Source organism: Panthera tigris, chromosome A1 (genome assembly GCF_018350195.1).
Source record: "Panthera tigris isolate Pti1 chromosome A1, P.tigris_Pti1_mat1.1, whole genome shotgun sequence".
NCBI lineage: Eukaryota > Metazoa > Chordata > Mammalia > Carnivora > Felidae > Panthera > Panthera tigris.
The window spans coordinates 26,523,452-26,544,166 of record NC_056660.1 but is presented as its reverse complement, the minus strand read 5'-3'; the positions used below and the strand labels follow the sequence as shown (position 1 = coordinate 26,544,166).

The 20,715-nt window shown below is 38.5% G+C and overlaps 2 protein-coding genes across 15 annotated transcripts in view; one reads left to right on the top strand and one right to left on the bottom strand.

Annotated features, from left to right (window-relative positions):
* The window catches only part of CCDC122 (coiled-coil domain containing 122), a 31,731-nt gene extending 20,283 nt beyond the window's left edge, over positions 1-11,448 (bottom strand). Inside the window, exons 1-5 of one of the 10 annotated variants that reach the window (XM_042976604.1) lie at positions 11,030-11,094; positions 9,041-9,130; positions 6,121-6,206; positions 2,149-2,237; positions 1,519-1,634 (exon numbers count right to left, since the gene is read on the bottom strand). In XM_042976604.1, the coding sequence (XP_042832538.1) occupies positions 1,519-1,634; positions 2,149-2,194 (162 nt within the window). In that variant the 5' untranslated portion in view covers positions 2,195-2,237; positions 6,121-6,206; positions 9,041-9,130; positions 11,030-11,094. The other 9 variants (XM_042976824.1, XM_042976768.1, XM_042977065.1 and 6 more) reach the window with 9 other exon arrangements.
* Positions 11,449-11,558: 110 nt separating this feature from the next.
* The window catches only part of LACC1 (laccase domain containing 1), a 33,079-nt gene continuing 23,922 nt past the window's right edge, over positions 11,559-20,715 (top strand). For 2 of the 5 annotated variants that reach the window (XR_006214014.1, XM_007085375.3), the window contains exons 1-6: positions 11,755-12,068; positions 12,764-13,400; positions 14,286-14,464; positions 15,203-15,368; positions 18,137-18,362; positions 19,758-19,918. Coding sequence is in view for 4 of the 5 variants with exons in the window: in XM_007085375.3 (XP_007085437.2) it covers positions 12,818-13,400; positions 14,286-14,464; positions 15,203-15,368; positions 18,137-18,362; positions 19,758-19,917 (1,314 nt within the window). In the remaining variant the exon portion in view is untranslated. Of the gene's footprint in view, positions 11,653-11,754; positions 12,069-12,763; positions 13,401-14,285; positions 14,465-15,202; positions 15,369-18,136; positions 18,363-19,757; positions 19,919-20,715 lie in introns of those variants that run through there. The other 3 variants (XM_042976375.1, XM_042976466.1, XM_042976518.1) reach the window with 3 other exon arrangements.

The window sequence follows — 20,715 nt, the reverse complement described above, 5'->3', positions numbered from 1 at the left end:
GATTGAGAAGTTTTATAGATAATTTCTTTATAAACTGCTAAGACATTATTATTTTTGTATTATATTCTATTGCAAAAAATATATTCTTTTCTAAAAGTGACTAATGCAATGCAGATATTTGTAGGAGATCCGTATTACCTTGAGAGTATAATTATCATCATCATATTAATGATGAACTAATACCTAAAGCCAATATCAAAATCCAGCTCTATACTGTCCACCAGGGCCCCAGCAGGATACTTTACACGTATTTACAAATATTAATTCATTTAACCTTATGAAACTTCTAAGTAGGTCATATGATTATCTCCATTTTACAAATAGGAAAATGGAAGCACAAAGAAATTAAACCATGGAGCTAAAGGTAGCAAACTTTGTCTTTCAAACTAGGCAGCTGAGCTCTAGAGCCTATTCTTTTCATTTCCATATATATATATTTTTTTAACGTTTTATTTATTTTTGAGACAGAGAGAGACAGAGCATGAACAGGGGAGGGGCAGAGAGAGAGGGAGACACAGAATCGGAAGCAGGCTCCAGGCTCTGAGCCATCAGCCCAGAGCCTGACGCAGGGCTCGAACTCACGGACCGTGAGATCGTGACCTGAGCTGAAGTCGGACACTTAACCGACTGAGCCACCCAGGCGCCCCTCCATATATATTTAATAATAACCTTTACAAAGCAGATAGTAAAGATACGGTTTCCATTTTTGCTTCTTTAGCTATATTAACGGAGTATAGTTCATCTAAATGTGCTGCATGCTAAACAACAACAATAACAACAAAACAAAAAACAAGTATGGCTTCCAGATTCCTTGCAGTGGAATTATGAATATATTATGAAATATAAGGAACACAAAAATGTTTCTTATCAACTTGAAATGTTCACTGACAACTATAACTCACAAGCCATGGCTTTAAAAATACTAGCTTAGGGGCTCCTGGTTGGCTCAGTCGGTTAAGCATCTGAGTTTGGCTCAGGTCATGATCTCACGGCTTGTGAGTTTGAGCCCCATGTCAGGCTCTGTGCTGACAGCTCAGAGCCTGGAGCCTGCTTCAGATTCTGTGTCTCCCTCTTTCTCTGCCTCTCCCCTGGTTGCTCTCTCTCTCTCTCTCTCTCTCTCTCTCTCTCTCAAAAATAAACAAAAACAAAAAAATTTTAAAAACCCACTAGCTTAAAAACTTAACTTTTCTTCAATTTAACATTTTAGAAAAAACTATCAAATGGCAGTGAATTTAAAATAATTCTGTGTGATAGATGGGTTTCATATGTACATACTACAGTTGCAATGACATTGCTGAATCCTTGTATATTGGGTGTGCAAAATGTTCCATGACACTGGAATACTTGTATACACTTCATTTAGGGATAAAAGAATAATTAAGAAGGAGTAAACATGAAAAATAGAAGTTTAGAAATTGCCTCCCCAAATTAAGTATCCTCAATAACTTCTCTATTAATAATTTAATATAGTTTTGAAGACAGTAAAGGCTCATTTAAAAACTATATGAAATAGGTTACCTGCAAATGGAATAGAACTTTTTTATTTTTTTCTATGTCTGATGTTTGTGATTGTTGTTGCTTTGCAACTTGCTCTACAGCAGCAGTTAATGAAGATGTGCCTCGGTTAGCCAGAGCTAGACAAAAGAATAAAGTACGTAATACAAATTTAAGTGTAAACACTCAAAGAAAATTAGTGTTTCTTTACTCAAAGTCATGAAAAATGTGATGTTTGTCATCAATAAAGTAGATTTAGGGTTGATAATATTCCCTTTCTGACCATAAACAAAACCAAAATCAAATGCCATAATAATACACAACTCAGAATCACCTACTGTAATGTTATACCTGTTCCTGTACAGAACGGTAGAAATATTTTGATTGTCCTATCTATTTTATCCAGACCATTTATACATATACATACAATGCTACTGTAACAACTATATAGCGATTATAGTTGATGAATTTTCATTATAGGCCTGTATTTCCAGGTTGTTATGCCTTTTCTAAACAACATATAAGTTCCTTCTTCGAGAAATTTAACAGTTCCCTTCTGTTCTATTTGGCTATAAATTTTAACACAATTATCCTATCATACTACCTTTTTGTTGTTGCCTATCTTTTATTTATTTCTTAAGATTGCTTCATTACCTTCTTCAGGAACTCCTTGACTCTTCATTTCTCTGTTGCCTGACATTCTTCTGTGTCTCTTCCCCCTTTTTGATTCACCTTTTTTGTGCCTATAAAATAATCAATATTGATAATTTCTCACTTTTCTTTGTTTTTTTTTTTTTTCCTGTCATATATCCTGGTGATCCTGAAAGCAAATTAATTGTCAAAAACCTCAAAGGGATGGCAAGGATATTTCATCATTAGTTCCTAAAATTAAAACACAATGGTTAAGTGAAAAAGCTTTGGAGGAAAACTGAACTGTATTTGAATCTTGGTTCTCCTGCTCTTTAGCTGTTATGACCTTGAGACAATTTCTTAACTTCTTTGACCATCAGGGTCCTCATCTATAAAGCCTCACAGTGCTGTCATAATAATTAACGTAATATAGGTAGCATGCTTAGCATAGTACCTGACATATATAGTGAGTAATTATTATGGACTTTGTCTAGGGTTTCCTTTGCTAGTTCCTCTTCAGCTTTCTCATCTATGTCAATGTCCCAATGCTAAGTCCTCAGGCATCTTCTCCATACTCACTCTTCAACTGATGTCACCTAGTTGCATAGCCTTAAAACCCACTTACAGGTTTTATCCTATTCATATCTCTAATCTGAACATCCTTCTTGACCTCCAGACTCATACCAAAATTGCCTACCTGATATCTTCACTTGGGTTTTTACAGGAATTTCAATTTAATATAGTCCAAACTGAACTATGTATTTCTCTGTTCACTCTACCACCACCACTAAACCTGCTCCTTCCCAGTCTCCTCCATCTCAATAAATGAAGTTTTTCCTGTTTAGGCCCCAAACCCTGGAGACATTAGTAAGGAGTTCTCTAAAAAAGTATAGAACAGGAGGGAGCAAAGCTAAATAAATGGCAGCTCCCTCTCCAATAAAGAAAGAAAGAAAGAAAGAAAGAAAGAAAGAAAGAAAGAAAGAAAGAAAGAACACTCAGCAATTCAACAAGACTTCTTCAAGATAATCATAGACAAGAGTTCATTGTGGATGTTTCATAGGCCCTTTGGGAAATCCCTTAAGATACTCTCCAAATAAGTGGCCCAGGACTTCTGTCTCAATTATCTACCCGAAGGACAAGCCAGAATCTTGACTTTTCTTTTACATGCTGCATGCAATTCTTTTAGCAAAACCTGGTAGTTCCCTCTTTAAATTATATTAGGATTCACTCACTACTTAGCACTTCCAAATACTATCTTAGTAGAGAAGACTTCCCTGATAACCTTCTTTAAAACATGACCTCCCCTTCTTCATTCTCCATTTTCTGACCCTGCCTCATTTTTCTTAATAGCATTTGTCACTACTGATATTTTATATACATTTGTTTCTTCCTATCTCCCTTTACTAATATAAGGTCCACAAAGGTAGAGACCTGAAACAGTGCCTGGCACTTTCTAGGTGTCTGTTTGTAGTCTATCTTCATTCCAATTTACCCTGTTCTACTGATAGAATCTCCTAAAATACTGTTCCTGCCATGTCAACATCACAACCAATCTTTCAACTTCATCACAGATGGCATCTTCTTTAAGAAGTCCTTTTTGATCTTTTTGGGTAGATATAATCCCTCCCTCTTTCTGGTGCAATTTTTTCTATATCTGTTATCCTGTGATGACAGTTTAGGTCATAAAGTAAGACACAGCCAGATTTGAATTCAGATTGTACCACTTACTAGTTTATTAGGCCCAACCTGGGCGTCAGATTCTTTATCTATAAAACAGAAACAATAGTAATGCCTGTTTCATTAGAATTATTGAGGACTCAAATAGTGCATGACAACATTTAGCAAATTCCTGCTACTTAACAATTTTTCTTTTTTTATTAAAAAAATTTTTTTAATGTTTATTTATTTTTGAGAGAGAGAGAGAGAGAGAGAGAGAGAGAATGAACAGGGGAGGGTCAGAGAGAGGGAGACACAGAATCTGAAGCAGGCTCCAGGCTCCGAGCTGTCAGCACAGAGCCCGACGCAGGGCTGGAACTCACGGACTGTGAGATCATGACCTGAGCTGAAGTCAGATGCTTAACCGACTGAGCCACCCAGGCGCCCCTACAATTTTTATTCTTATTATTTCCATCATTTTATACATATTTCCCCACTAGACTATAAGCTCCAGGAAGACACATACAGTGTCTTACTCATTTTTGTATTCCCTAAAAATTTGTTGGAGAAATCTCAAAAAATGGAAAACATTAGATTTATAATAATAAAAAATAACATAACTGGTACTTCTTGATCTCTATTTCTAAAGCAACATAAATTGAAAAACCCTTGGGTGACATTTATTTAAACCAACTATTTGTGAAAGGATATATGCTTTAAAATTGGGAAAATTGTAGTTTTTTCTGGTCTCTATTGCAAAATGGACAAAAGATAAAAAAGAAAACAAACTACTGCCATCTACTGATAATTCATTACAATCATTTAAATCAATGAAAACAAGAGTTTAGAGACTAGACAGTATCAATTTCTTTCTTTTTTTTTTAACATTTATTTTTGAGAGATAGAGAAGACAGAGTGTGAGCAGGGGAAGGTCAGAGAGAGAGAGAGAGAGAGAGAGAGAGAGAGAGACAGAATCTGAAGCAGGCTCTAGGCTCTGAGCTGTCAGCACGGAGCCCGACGCGGGGTTCGAACTCACGAACTGTGAGATCATGACCTGAGCCAAAGTCAGAGGCTCAACCGACTGAGCCACCCAAGTGCCCCTCAATTACTCTTTCATTCAAACCACATATGTGGGTACATATAATACGTAAGGTATTTTGAGGAATATAAAGACAAATTAAGTGACTCTGATAAAAAAAAAAAACTGCAGTATTTGATAGTAAATGTTCAAACTATATATAAAACACAATCATTTAGAAAATATACTTTCAACTAAAAAATTAGCTTTACAGAAAATAAGTTAATAAAAATACTATAATAAACTATCATTTTTCTATATTAACTATAATCAACATTGATTGAGTACTTACAAGTAACTGACATTGTTCTAAGTGCTTTTACATGAATTATCTGTATTTTCCCTCAGAACAATCCTATAAGCTAGATACTATTTTTACCTATATTCTATAGATGAGTAACTAAGACTTGGAGAAATTAAGAAATTAGCCAAAGGTCACATATCCAACAAGTAGGAAGGATGGAATTTGAAACAATTAGGATTCAAATTCACATTTATTAGGCACTTAACATGTATGAAAGCACTGTGATAAGCATAATTTGTGCATTATCTCTTTTGCATTGAAGAGGCAAGCCCCTCTATTTGACCCTTGGGATATTTTTAAAAGGCCATGGTTCCAGCTTTTGGAAACTCATCATCTGGTACCTCTTCCAAGTTAATGAGCAAAATAAAGCAAGACTGTCAAACTCCTCTGGGCTTTTGAGAGCTTTTGGCTTAGAAGCACTACGAGGAGGTAATTGTGTATGTGCAACCATGTCATATAAGCACCGGTTTTCATTCTGAATGGGAAAAGCTGTCATGTGACAGCTAGGCAGTTAAAGTAGCTTATAATTTCATCCTACCCTTTTAAAATAGCGACTTTTCAGAAAACAGAAAATATTACCAGAAACATAATTTTTGTGTGAAACTATTTTTGCTTTCTAAGTGGGTGGGGGAGTTTAATATCTAAAGCTGATATTTAGCTGGGAAAGCTAAAGAAAATTAACCTGGGGAAAGATGAGATTAAAGAGTTCCCTGGAATCAAGCAAATTTTAAATTATGGTCTTTATTTGCCATAAACATGATGAACTCAGATCTGGGTGGTTCAATTCTAACAAATAAAGATAATAGTGGGGAAAATGTCACCCACCACACAAATAAGTAAGAATACACACCTTTCAGGTAAAAAAGACTATAATTCTTTTCAACCACATGTTTTTAAGAGAAGTTATAACATCATCCAAAGGAACTAATTAAATGGATCATTAAAAATGTATTCATACCTATTATATACTAGTGTGTTGGGATCTGCTAAGAGTAGTCATTACTCTCTTCTTTGACTAGGCAATGTGATTAAGGTTTCAGGATGCTGAAAACAGAAAGAAAAAAACCAGGATTTGCAGTGTTCCTTAACTTCCTATCAAAGACAATACAGGCAACATTAATACATTAACCACCCTGCTTCTAGCTTTCTACAAAAGGTGAGATTTCTCTGAATGTCCACTAGTAATAGACTACCAAGATGTCTTGTTTTAAAGTGTAAACATACAAAGATTGATCCGCAGCTTGAATCCAAGCTTTAAGGGATAGCTAGGCAACTGTTTCAAATAGAAATGATAGGTGTATGATGAAATCCAGTCACAACCTACCTACGTGTTTCATTCAGGACAGTAAGAAGCAAGGTTTTTCGTTTTTTGTTTTTACTCTGTGTACAAGTAAGCATGATTTCTAAACCAACAGGAGCTTGTAGGTTGAATGGTGCCCCCACACCTATATGTCCATGTCCCAAACTCCAGAATCTGTGAATGTGCTAATTTGGAAAAATGGTGTTTGCAGTTGAAGTTAAGGATCTTGAAATGAGATCATCCTGGATTTAGGATTAGCCCTGAATCCAATGACAGGTGAGAGATGGGCTATGCAAACAGTGGGCAGACCATATATAAATACAGAATTCTGACCTACAATTGGCAGCAACCAACTTAGGAAACCAACCTGTTTCCTACAGTAACCAGACCAGGAAACCATCCTGCTGTCTATAAGCCAGGCTTGTAGGAAGCCAGACCACTATCTCTAATAACAATTCTAGAAGCCAAACAAAAACTTCTGTAACAACTGGCCCCAAATGACCAGTGTTTGCTGGTTTGCTGAATAACTGACAGCTTCCCTAATTTTTGTCACCACTTCTATCTTGGGATCAATCAGAGAAAGCCAAATATGCACACTTAACCAATCGCATAGGATGCCTTGCTTCTAGTTAGCCCACTTACAGCTTCCCCATGCCAATTGCCTCTAATCAGGGTATACTTGAAGATTTCCTTTTTTTCCACTATAAAGCTTTCCTACTTTGCCAACCCACAAGTGATGGTGGCTGACTTCCTTGCCATAGCAAACTCTGAGTAAATAATCTTTGCTTATTCTCATATGGTTGGCCATTATTTCCACACAAGTGTTCTTACAGCAGAAAGGTAGAGGGAGATTTGAGATTCAGATGCACATTAAGAAGTCCATAGGAGGCTCAAGACATGGAGCCCCAAGCCAAGGAATGAAACACCTGGAGCTACCGGAAGCTGAAGAGGCAACGAAAATGAGACACTTTGAAAGAAACATGGTCATGAGAACACCTAGATTTGGGACTTCTCCTTCCATAACTACGAGAGAATACATTTTTGTCGCTTTTAGCTATCCAGTTTGTGGTAATTTGTTATGGCAGCCTTAGGAAATTAATATAAGCTTTTAACAAGGAAATGTGCAATATTACATTTACTTTTCTTGAGGGACCCATGAATTAATGTAAATGTCTTAAAAACAACTGTTCGTTTTTCAGAATTTCATTTGTTTTCATAAGAAGATTAAAGATTTATATGGTGACAGAAGAACTTTTAGGGATTCCCCCAAAGTTTCCTTTAATAGCCAGGCACTATCTCTGCCCTCAGAATGCTCTACATTTCTATGAAGGCGATAGACACACAGTAAAATAATTAAAATGTAGAGGTATAGTAGTTGCTCTCTTAGTCTACTTACACTAAAAACTCTAACCAATTAACTCATTCTATTTCCTTTATAAATCATAACCTGCTAATTCCCACATCATGCTGACTGGTTAGGAAACTACTCTCCCGTGAATCTGTCTACTTCTGCTCCTATCAGTACAATCTGACACTGAGTTACCTGTGTTTGTTCCCAAACCTGTTTATGCCAGTTGTACTTGTTATTGTGCTTTCATAATTTAGTAATATGTAAAGTGATGAAATAGTGTGGAAATAAATTTCATTGTTTCTTTAAAATCTAAAGTTTAATATTCTGGAAAGACCCCCAAACTGTGAGTTGTTTGAATGTGAGATCACAATAAAAGATTATAAAGGAGAAATCTGCACTCAGACAGCTCTGCAAGTGCCTTTAAATTATTTTCCTCTTAAAGGAATAAAATCTTAGGAAATCTTTGCTGATGGTTTAGAGGTGTAGTTTATGCAAGAAATGCCACACAAAACTCTAATCAGCAGAACTTGTGCAAAGAAAACGCCATGGCTTTCTCAGTAGATTGGCAAATGAGCATATAGTTGTTTTAGGCTAAAACAAAATGTTTAAGATATTTATGTTATATTTCTATCACGACTCTCAGGGTTAAACTGACCAAAACACATAAAACAAAAACAAAAAACAAACAAACAAACAAAAAATAGCTTTGGGGTGCCTGGGTGGTTCAGTGGGTTAAGTACCCAACTTCATCTCAGATCATGTAGCTCAGGTGGGGATCTCAGGATTGGTGAGTTAGAGCCCCACATTGAACTCAGCTTGGAGCCTGCTTGGGATTGTTTGTCTCCCTCTTTCTCTGCCCCTCCCCCACTTGCATGTGCTCTTTGTCTCTCTCTCTCTCTCTCTCAAAATAAATAAACTTTTTAAAAAAGCTTTATTTAGAGAAAAGTCATATACGATCAAGTTCATTCTTATAAAGTTTACACTTCAGGGCACCTAGGTGGCTCAGTAGGTTGAGTATCCGACTTCGGCTTAGGTCATGATCTCATGGTTCATGGGTTCAAGCCCTGAGTCAGGCTCTGTGCTAACAGCTCGGAGCTTGGAGCCAGCTTTGGATTCTGTGTCTCCCTCTCTCTCTCTCTTTCTGCCCCTCCCCTGCCCACTCTCTGTCTCACTCAAAAATAAACAAATATTAAAAATATTAAAAAAATTAAAAAATATGAATAATACCTTCAATGTATAATTGACTTTTTCAATTTATTAGTAGGTTATGGGTCCAGAGTACATCAATGAGAGGGCTTCTTCTGTGTGAACAAAATGCTAAGGAAGAAGCAATTAATTCTGTCTGGTGAGGGGATGGGGATTCAAGGAAAGTTATGATTGGCTTTAAAGATCTTAAATAAGCAGCAAATAAATAAGCGTAAAAAGAGAAGGGTGTTTTAAGTAAAAAGGAATAGCAAATGTAAAGGATAAAAATCTTGTAGTTCATCCAAGGAACAGCCTTTAGTTTAAATGGCTTGGGAATAAGGCATTTGTTTTTTCAAACCTAATTATGCATCTGAATCATCTGTACAGATTAAAAGAAAACAAATAGCAGGGAAAAACAAGCCCAGACTTGACTCCCAGAGATTCTGATTTAAATGTATATGGAGTGGAGTCCCTAGATCTATTTATTTTTTTTGTAGGTTCTACTTGTAGTTCTGAGATGCAGCCAGGATTAAGAACCACCGGAGTGGGGTAAACCGGGATGAGGGAAGAGAGAGTTAGGAGATGAGGCTAGATAGTAGTCTAGGAACAACTGGTGAAAGGAAATAGTATGTAAATACAACAAGATGACAAACTATAACTTTCCTGGTAGCTTCCCTATTTTGAAACATTAAAAAAAAATTTTTAACCTTTATTTATTTTTGAGAGAGAAACAGAGCACGAGCAGGGGAGGGGCGGAGAGAGAGAGAGAGAGAGACACAGAATCTGAAGCAGGCTCCAGGCTCTGAGTTGTCAGCACAGAGCCTGATGCAGGCTCTCGACTCTCCAACCTTCCAAGGGGGAGATCATGACCTGAGCCCAAGTCGGCTGCTTAACCGACTGAGCCACCCACACGCCCCTGAAATATTTTTAAACTTTTTACTGCCACTACTGTTTCAGGAAAAGAAAATAAATTCCCACCATTGTCTATAAAAACAGGGATAAACGTTTTAAACCAGCTTTGTAACTCAAAGATTTCTATTTTACTTAAGGTAATACTTAAAACTCAGAGAGCAGAGTGCACCTTCTGATCAAGTGTACCATCTACCACTCAGAGTTTTTAACAAATGTCCAACAAAAATCATGAAAATACAAATTTGGACAGAACACCTGCCAGGGACACTAAACAGCAAGTTCCTGTTCTGGGCTGGTGATCCCATCACCGAGTTAAATAGAATGGAAGCACTTGCCCACTTCCAAATGCTCTTCTAAACTCCCAGATATGTAAGGCTCTCTCTTTCAGGTTAAATTTCTTCAGCATTTATCATCTAAGCAACAATGAAGACAAAAGGGACCTCTCCTTCCATCATAACCAGTTCCACAGGAAGCACCCTTTCTCCTACTCTGTGAAGGTCGGATTGACTCTCCCTTTACCATGGCATCTGCCTTCCATGTAGCAGCTGTTCAATATTTTTAAATGAGTGTTACCCTCTTCGAGGTTAGATAAGGGATGCTAATTTATTACATTTCTAAGAGTCACTGCCTTCTAATGTTCTACAAGGGGCTCATGTTTTTAAACGGGCATACAAAAAAAAGTCAGTACAAGGGGCTGTATGGAGTTTTGGTCCCGTCAGCAAGTAAGGCGGAATCAGCAAAAAGGCAAAGGAAGGTTCAACCAAGTTGTTTCCGGGAACAAACAACACACTGTAAAAAACAACAGCAAGCGGCCGCCTGGGTGGCTCCGTGGGATAAGCATCTGACCTTGGCTCAGGTCTTGCTCTCCGGGTTGGTGAGTTCCAGCCCAGATCATGCCCTCCGCTGTTAGACCAGAGCCAGCCTTGGATCCTGTTCCGCGCCCCCCTTCTGCCTCTCCCCTGCTGGCACACTGTCTCTCAAAAATAAACAAACAAACAAACAAACAAACAAAAAAGCAAGAACAACAAACCAAATCCCCGCCCCGGGAAGGCCTGTTACTTGAACCATAGGAGGTTCTCAGGGTTGGGCTCTAGGGATGAAACCAAAACTCTGGCTCACACAGCTGGTCCGGGACTGCTTGGGCGGGAGTGGGGTGCCGATTTGGGGAAGCCCACTCCCGGAGACGGAATCCATTCACAGAACGGCGTCTGCGATTGGTTCCCCACGACGTTCTCCCGCCTTACCCCGCACAGAGGCCAGCCCGCCAGCCCGCCCCTTCGCGGACCCTCCTCCTCCCCGCCGACCCGCTCCCCTCACGGGTCCGGCCTCCCGCCGGCCAGCTCCTCACAGGGGCCCTCCAGTCTAGCTGCCCGCCCGCCCGCTCCCCCTCACGGCCGGCCGCCCTGGCCCCCGCCCGCTGACCCGCCTGGCTCCGGCCAAAGGGCCCCGGTTCCTGTTTCTCTTGCCTAGACAGGGCGGCGGAGGACGGCCTCGACGGGCCGCGCTGACCCGGAACTACTGAGGTGGCCGCCTCTCGGCTCTTCCCGGGCTTTCCCCGTGCCGGGGCTCGGCCCGCCTTGGCCGCTCGGTGCCCAGCCCTCTCCCTCGAACTCGCTCGTGCCCCCGTGCCGCTCGCCGGCCTGGCCGGGCCCGGGCCTCTGCAACAGCGGGACCCCCCGGCCGTCGAGTCCACGCAAAGCCGGCACACCACCCCGCGGCTGGTCGGCGGTGAGGTGGGTGAGGTGGGTGAGGTGGGGCGGGCGCCGCAGTGGGCGGGGCCGCGGGGCGGGGCTTAGGATTCCAGGTGCCCAGCTCGCGGCTTCCGGGTTCCGTCCTGGCTCGGGGCTGGGGTGGTGGCGGTGGCTGCCGAGCGCTTCCGAGCTCGCAGCAGACTGGGAGTATAGGTCTAAGCCGAGCGTGGGCAGGCGGCACGGGGAAAACTGCCTACGGTGCACGTCCGTATGTCAGGAAGTGCCAAAGGGGCGGGGAAGAGGCGGTGGTGGAGCTCGGGCAGGTGGAGACCGAGCGTGGGACCGGGCCGGGACAGACGCTTTTTGTGGCATTTCCCAAGGCAGAGGGGAAGGAGGCCGTCACCCTCCTAGCTTCTCTCAATGTTTTTCAAAACTGGCGAGGTGAACTTCAGCGGGAGCCCAGTACGGTATGGAGTGGAGGTTGGGAGCGGCCCCTGAAGAGAAAGCGGAGGCCCTGGGGTGGGAGTGCTGGGGCTGGAGGGGTGAAGATCCACTCTGGGCGGGGCCTGGGCCCTGAGTAAGCAAGAGGGTAGGCAGCGCGTCTGATCCAAATCGTGGTAGTCTTTGTGCCCATTGCCCTACTTGGAGTGCTTTGTAAATCCTGGATCGTCTCAGCTTTTATCCCCTTAAAAGCGTGAATTTTAGTGCAGCTCCATTTAATCTGTTGAATTTAAGGCCCCAATGTGTCATGAAGAGGTGTGACCTAATATGCCAGTCACATCAAGATTAATGATGTATGTAACATAAACTGACACCCTGTAATTAAAAAACAAGACTTCGTCTAAGTCAACAAGTAATTCCCTACTTAAAACTTGCTGTGTGCAAACACACACACACACACACACACACAGAGGAACTGTAGTCCTGCTGAAAAGATGTACAGATACTTTCACAAAACAAATTAAAAGATGGTTCTCCTCTCATGGTTCACGTAGGACAGATAGTGGACTGGCTTTAATGGGAGAAGTCTAGATTTACTATTTTACTACATTTTTAGATCCGTGAACCTTTTTTTTTTTTTTTTTGATGTAGGCACAAATTTCTGTTGTAACCATAAGAAGGTGATATAATTTTGCATTCTTAGGCTAATTTTTCTTTATAGGTAATTTCTTAGGAGGCACAGAAGTGTTTGAAGGGCTGCGTACCCTACTGAAGGATGGCAGAAGCAGTGTTGATTGATTTCTTTGGTTTGAAATTTAACTCTCAGAAAAACAGTCACCAGGTATTACTGAAGACACTGAATGCTGTCCGATACCATCATGCTGCCAAGGCCAAGTTTCTTTGCATAATGTGTTGTAATAGCATCAGCTGTGAAAGGGATGGGGAACATAACTTTGAATTGGAAGCAAGCAATGGATTATCAGCTGTCTTGAGAGAGTTTGAGACTGTTAGCAATCCTAGTATGGCTGCCTCTTTGTATACCATTAAACAAAAAATTGATGAAAAAAACTTGAGCAGCATTAAGGTAATTGTACCCAAGCACCGGAAGACATTGCTGAAAGCTTTTATTGATCAACTCTTCACCAACGTTTACAATTTTGAGTTTGAAGATTTACAGGTGACTTTGAGGGGAGGTCTTGTGAAACAGTCCATGATCATGATCACAGATCAAGAACAAGAAATAAACATGATCACAGATCAAGAACAAGAAGCAATCCAGAATGAAATAAAAACATATTTGAGAAGTCTGCCAGCTCTGAAAGGAGAATTAACCATTATCACATCTCCATTAATCTCAGGTATATTAAACACTGTGTTGTACATGAAAAAAAACAGTCTTTCTTTAGAGGCTGGTCACCTTTTTCCCCCTCCTGTCTTTTGTAGACTGTAGGGTTTATAAGCTCATTGGCATCAGCTGCAACATGGGAGTATCAGGGATGGCCTTGTAGTGTCAGCAGTGTTGAGGGACAGTCCCTTCAGAGCCACCCTAAATAAATAAATTTGCTTTGTGCAATTGTGTGTGTGATTTAAGACAAATCCCCCAGGCTTCCTTTATTTTTTTTTTTTTAACTTTTTTTTTTTTAGCGTTTATTTATTTTTGAGACAGAGAGAGACAAAGCATGAACGGGGGAGGGTCAGAGAGAGGGAGACAGAATCTGAAACAGGATCCAGGCTCTGAGCTGTCAGCACAGAGCCGGACGCAGGGCTCGAACTCACGGACCGTGAGATCATGACCTGGGCCGAAGTCGGCCGCTTAACCTACTGAGCCACCCAGGCGCCCCATCCCAGGCTTCCTTTAAAATGAGATTTATGACCCTAAGCATCTCCTATTTAGAAATTCTGGAACCTTAACTCATTGGCGTTTAGACAGAAGAATGAAATTTAAGAGTCCATCTTACTCTTGGTTAAATGATATTTACTGTGAGCTGTATGCTATGAGGAATACCAAAGACAAATGGGACAGAAGATACCCTTTGAAAAGCAATAGTCCCATGGGGAAGGTAGAGCAAACACAAATCGTGTATAACAAGAATACATGGAGGTACACAGTGCTGTAGAAATTGGAAGCCAGAAAAACATGCAGCTTGAGGTGATCAGGGAAAGTCTTACTGTGAGACTGGGTTGGTAATGCTCTATAGTCTTTGTATAGCATATTTTTAATCTTCACTACTTCTATTCGATAGATATTTTCTTGCATGGATTTACTACGAGGACAGGTGGAATATCTTACATACCAACTCTTAGCTCATTCAATCTCTTCAGTAGTTCCAAACGGAGGGATCCCAAGGTTGTTGTCCAAGAAAATCTGCGTAGGTTGGGGAATGCCGCAGGATTTAATGTGGAGAAATTTTACCAAATAAAGGTAAAGTTTTGTTTCATGTTTCAGAAGATGCAAAGTATATTCTTGACTCTGCTAATGACTTCATGGACTTTAATCAAGCTGTTTAACTTTTGCATCTGGTGTTTTACTGAAAATGTTAGGATAATGCTTATGGTTGTTTTTCTTAGATCTGTACTCTATAGCTTAAATATCAATTCTGTGATAGATTTCACCTGAAGCTACTCATGTCTAAAAGTACTTTTAATTCTCAGGGTATGGTATCACTGCCCTTTTTGATTCAGAAGGAAGATTCCAGAATGATGGGAGAAAAAGGCTATTATTTTCTAAATCAACATTAGGAGGAACTAGGGTCACAATGGATGCCTTGTTCCTTACAGAATGCTAGGTTTATTTGAATCAGGAAAAGTAAAAATATCATTGATTTGGTAATTAACTTCTTTCCTTAAATAATACTCTTTGGAAAGTGCTGCAAGTAGAGATTTACTCATTTCTGGTAGGAGATGTTTGTGATGTACTGTATTAAATTTTTAAGTGTTAAAGTGTGTTTTCCTTTGACTAAAATATGCAGAGATTATAATACCAAAAGTTAAGTGATAAGTAAATTTGGTATTTTACCACATACAGAAGTGATATACTTAATGCTTGCTGGTAATAGTAAACTGATTGTTTAATTTTGTACAAAAAGAGTATTTTCAGAAAAGCTTATGGTATGAGAAATCCTACTTTCAAAATATTTTTATCACACATCTTTGATATTAGACTGATCATGCCAATGACGTCTGGATTATGGGAAGGAAGGAGCCTGAATCTTACGATGGAATCACCACAAATCAGAGGGGAGTCACAATAGCAGCTCTTGGTGCTGACTGTATACCAATAGTTTTTGCTGATCCTGTCAAAAAAGCATGTGGGGTTGCTCACTCTGGTAAGTATCCTTAATGAAGCATTTAAGGTTTTACCAATTTTGTAGTATAGGCAAAATTATAATTTCTTTATGGCGTGCATTACAAGACAGTTAATTACATGGTATTAAGTATAAAGGGGTAGAACCAGCATACTCTTATTATAGGAGTAGGTGAGGGCAGTACCTAAGTCAAATTATATGAATCAGAGTAGAATTCCCAAAGGAAGCAGTAACCAGGCTGATTTCTGAGGAATTTGCAAGACCTAATTAGGTACCAATGTTTCTCAGCAGGGGTGCCAAAATGTTAACATTTTGGGCAAGATAATCTTATATTGCAGTTTGCTTGGCTTCCAAAATTCTTAATGCCAGTAGCAACCCCCCCCCCCCCCAGTTGTTGTAAGAAAAGCAGCAACAAAAAGAAAGCCTTCATGCTTTTCAGAACATTCCAAAGAGAGTGGTACTGCCTCTGGTTGAGAACCCTTGAAGTCTGGGCAATGGGGAATAGGAAGGTTAAGCATGCTGCAGAAAGGTATTCATGAAGGGGAAGGTACAACAGCATGTGTAAAAGGTATGGAGGTAAGAAAAAGCAAGATATGTTTGGAAAAAGTCGTTTAGTTTAATACGTTATAGTCTAGTGCCTTTATTATCTAAAGATAAGAACAAAGGATTTTTAGATGCTGTGTTAAGGTTATGGAATTTTGTTTTCTAAAGGTATTTTAAAATGCTATTTAAATTATCTTTTGGTTACTACTCTATGTGAAATAAGGGATGATCTTTCAGATTTCCTTCTGCTTGTAAATCTAGGACTACTTTGTTTTTTAGACAAAAGATAAATAAGAAAATGGCATATTTTTCTTTTGATCTAGCTAGAGTTATGGGATTGGATGACTAGAAGTCAAATTTTGATTTGCCATTATCAAAATGTTATTTAACGTTTGAGTCTTAGTTCCTGGATATAAAAAAATCTTATTTGTTACTTCTTAGGTTTTGAAACATTATTTTTAAATATCAAAGATTAAAGCTGTCAAAATGAAACACTCTTGAACAAAGTTAGAGGTCTGACACTCTCTGATTTCAAAACTTATTATAAAGCCACAGTAATCAAAACAGTATGGTACTGGCATAAGACAGACATATCGACCAATGGAGCAGAACAGAGGTCCCAGAAATAAACCCTTGCATATGGTCAAAAGATTTTTAACAAGGTGCCTAGACTATACAGTGGGGAAAGGATAGTCTCTTCAACAAATAGTGCTGAGAAAACTGGATATTCACATAGAAAAGAATGATATTAGACCCTTATCTCACATCATATACAAAAATTAACTCAAATTGGGTTAAAGACCTACATGTAAGACCTAAATCTATAAAATTCATCAAAGAAAACAGTGTAAATCCTTATGAACTTGGATGAGGCAGTGGCTTTATAGATGTGATACCGAAAGCACAAGGAACAGAAGTATAAATAGATAAATTGGATTTCATCAGAATTACAAACTGAGCATCAACACAGGTAAAAGGCAACCCATAGAATGGGAGAAAATGTTTGCAATTCACATATCCGAAAAGGGATTAATGTCCAGAATGTATAAAGAACTCCTATAATTCAACAACAAAAAAACAACCCAGAAAAATAGGCAAAGGACTTGACTAGACATTTCTCCAAATATGATAAGCAAATGGCCAACAAGCATGTGAAATATGCTTAATGTCACTAATAATTAGGGAAATGCAAATCAAAACCACGATGAGATACCACCTCACACTCCTTAGGATAGCTGATATTAAAAACAAACGAAAATAGCAAATTTTGGTAAGGATGTGGAGAAACTGGAACCCTGATGTACTATTGGTGGGAATAGTGGGAATGTAAAATGGTGCAGCTGCTATAGAAAATAATGTGATGGTTCCTCAGAAATTTTTAAATAGAATTACCATATGATCCAGCAATTCTACTTCTAAGTAGAAGTCCTGGTATCCAGTACTTCTGGGTATATCCAAAAGAATTGAAAGCAGGATCTTGACAAAATACTTGCACACCCATACTCGTGGCAGAATGATTCACGATGGCAAAGAGGTGGAAGCAATCCAAGAGTCCACAGATGGATGAATAGATAAACACAATGCGATATATACAGACAATGGAATATTATTTAGCATTAAAAAGGAAGGAAATCCTGACACCCGAATGAGGGGTTTGAGGACATCATGCTAAGTGTAATAAGTCAGTCACAAAGAGACACTTTTAAGATTCCACTTACATGGCTTATCTATAGTCGGCAAATTCATAGAAACAAAGTAGAATGGTGGGTACCAGGGCGAGGGGAAAGTGGTGAGGGGGAGTTGTTATTTAATGGGTATAGAGTTTCAGTTTTGCAAGATGAACGTATTTAACACTACTGAAGTATACACTTAAAAAGAGTTAAAATGGTAAATTTTATTTTACATATTTTTCCCCACAATTTAAAAAAATTTGAAAGAAGTGAAGGAGAGAGAATACTAACAAGTTATATATAATCCCAGTGGAAACTGAAGCTGTAGAATATTTTTAAAGAAAGTGGATGGGACCCCTCATTAAATATGTTTTCTGTGTCAGGTGCTTTGCATAACATACCTTATTTAAAAACCAGTATTTTAGTTAATTGATTATTTAGCTTAATTAATTTTGTGATTTATTTGCTGTTTCTGGACTGAAAAATACACAAACTGTTCATTTTTAGGTTAGATATAAATTAAGGTGCAATGTTACATTTTAACTTCCCTTACCTTTTTTTCTTCCTATTTACCAGGTTGGAGAGGTACTTTGTTAGGTGTTGCTATGGCTACAGTGCATGCTCTGATCACAGAATACGGCTGTAGTTTGGAAGACATTATTGTTGTACTGGGACCTTCAGTAGGACCTTGCTGTTTTACTCTGCCAAGGGAATCAGCAAAGGGATTTCATAATCTTGATCCTGAATGTGTACAGTTATTTGATTCACCAAATCCCTATGTTGACATTCGTAAAGCCACTAGGTAGGTTTGACTTCATTACAGAACTGCAAGTTTGGTTATTGCTTATTGTTTCTTTCTCTCTCTCTTTTTTTTTTTAATGTACAGTTTCTATGGCATGAGTGCCTCAGTGTATTTTATTTTATTTTATTTTTAAATATTTATTTATTTTTGAGAGAGAGAGAGAGAATGCACAAACGGGGGAAGGCCAGAGAGAGGAGGACATTGGGTTCTGTGCTGAGAGTAGTGAGCCCAGTGTGGGGCTCAAACTCATGAACCATGAGATCATGACCTGAGCCCAAGTCGGATGCTCAACTGACTGAACCACCCAGCTGCCCCTGTTTCTAAAATGAAAAGTACTTTAGACAACAATTAGTAACTCCAAGAAAAATTCAGGTGGCAGGTATTTAAGTAGCTGACATACACATATATATAAAAACTTATTTTAATTATGAAATACATTGTCATTTAAGTTTGAATAATGAAATTTTCCTGTCTGGTACCTCTTACTGATTTAAAAGTGAAGGAGGATATATTTACCATGTAGTTTTGAGAGACCTACTTAGACTTCATGTAGAAAAGTTGCCATGTACTTAATAGACATTCCTCAGCTAAAATGTCCTAAATACAATAAACTATCAGAAAGCTGATATTTTAAAATTATTTTATTCTATAACTAGAGGAATATATTTCTTAGAAAAAATGTTAGATAATATAAGCACATAGTCACTTTCAAGGTTTTTATGGCCCCTTACAATTTTGAGTTACAAAGTGTTGCTGTTAATAGCCATTATCATTCCTATAAAGGAAAATTGTCTGATTTGAATTGTGTTTCTGTTCCAGCCAACAAAACCTTGCTGAGATTCTGCTTCATTTAGCACATAAGTAGAAAGGATTGAAATTGATTCTTAAATGTGACTTGTGGAATTAGTGTCACTAATTTATAGTCATATTTCATATCATAAAGTGTTTATGAAGAAACAACTTCTCTGTGAAAAATCTGGTTAAGAGGAGGACAGGAGAAGGGAGGGCCAAATGACTAAAAAGCATGTTCTGAATCAAATAAATCTTGTCTGCCAATACCCTGGTAACTTTAGAAGTTTCTTCTGAATAAGTACTTGATTTTGATTATAAAATTCCCAGGTCATGTCTGCAGAACAATATGGAAGGTTTTACAGTTTATATATGAATTTAAGTGATTAATGGTGATAAAATCTACCATTTCCTGGACTTGTTCATGTTTTGTATCTGAAAATCGACTTGCATGGGAAGCAGATCTTTCCCAGAATTCTTTTATACCAATATCCAATACACACACACACACACACACACACACACACACACACACACACACACATTACTGCTTTGTCTATTGGTAAAATAAACTCTTGCTATCTTTTAAAAAATCTTTATCCCAAGGATTCTTCTAGAACGGGGAGGAATTCTACCACAGAATATTCAGGACCTGAACCAAGATCTCAACATCTGTACATCCTGCCATCCTGACAAGTTTTTTTCCCACGTCCGAGATGGCCTTAATTTTGGTACACAGATTGGCTTCATATCAATTAGAGAATGAGGTACAGTAGGTTCTCTCTCGTCTTTCCCTTCTCTCCTTCTTCCTCTTTCCACCTTTCCCTCCCCTCATTTTTAAAAATAATTAATCATATTGAACTTTACCCCTTTATTCTTGTAGGAAGAATTAAGTTTCTACTTTTTATTGAAGCAATAGAGGTAGAAAAGTTAATTTTTAGTGACATGCTATAATATAAAGAATAGCCACTCCTTTTCCTAGTTAATGAAGAATAATCAGTCTAGCATATAAGTATAAAATTAAATCATTTATTCTTTTTAAAAAATCCAGTATGAATACCATTTATCTTCTTTGTATTTCATATCAGTATACTTCCTATCATAACATCCTCATACCTTTCTTTTTTTATTCTTTTGATTTTTGAGAAGAAATCGTTGCATAAAGATTCTAAATTCTAGAATAATAAAAAATCCTCACATACACAAACTGGCTTGGTTTTCAACTAGATTTCCAACTGATTATAGCAGGAATTTGCTAGTTTTCTTTAAAGGATAAATAATAAATAGACTTTGTAGTATGTGCAGTCTCTGTCTCTACTCAGCTTTGCCATTGTACAGCAAAAGCAGACAGGAAAGACACAGAAACAAAAGAGTACGACTGTATTTCAATAAAACTGTCTTTATGAAAAAAACAGGCGCCAGGCAGGTTTAGCCCACAGGCCATAATTTGCTGATACCTGATCTATAGTCATAGAGCGAGACAGAGTATAATTTCATTAAGTTAGTATTTATTTCAGATAATTTTCTCAGAGTTATAAAAAAATAGTTCATGACAGCGATTTAG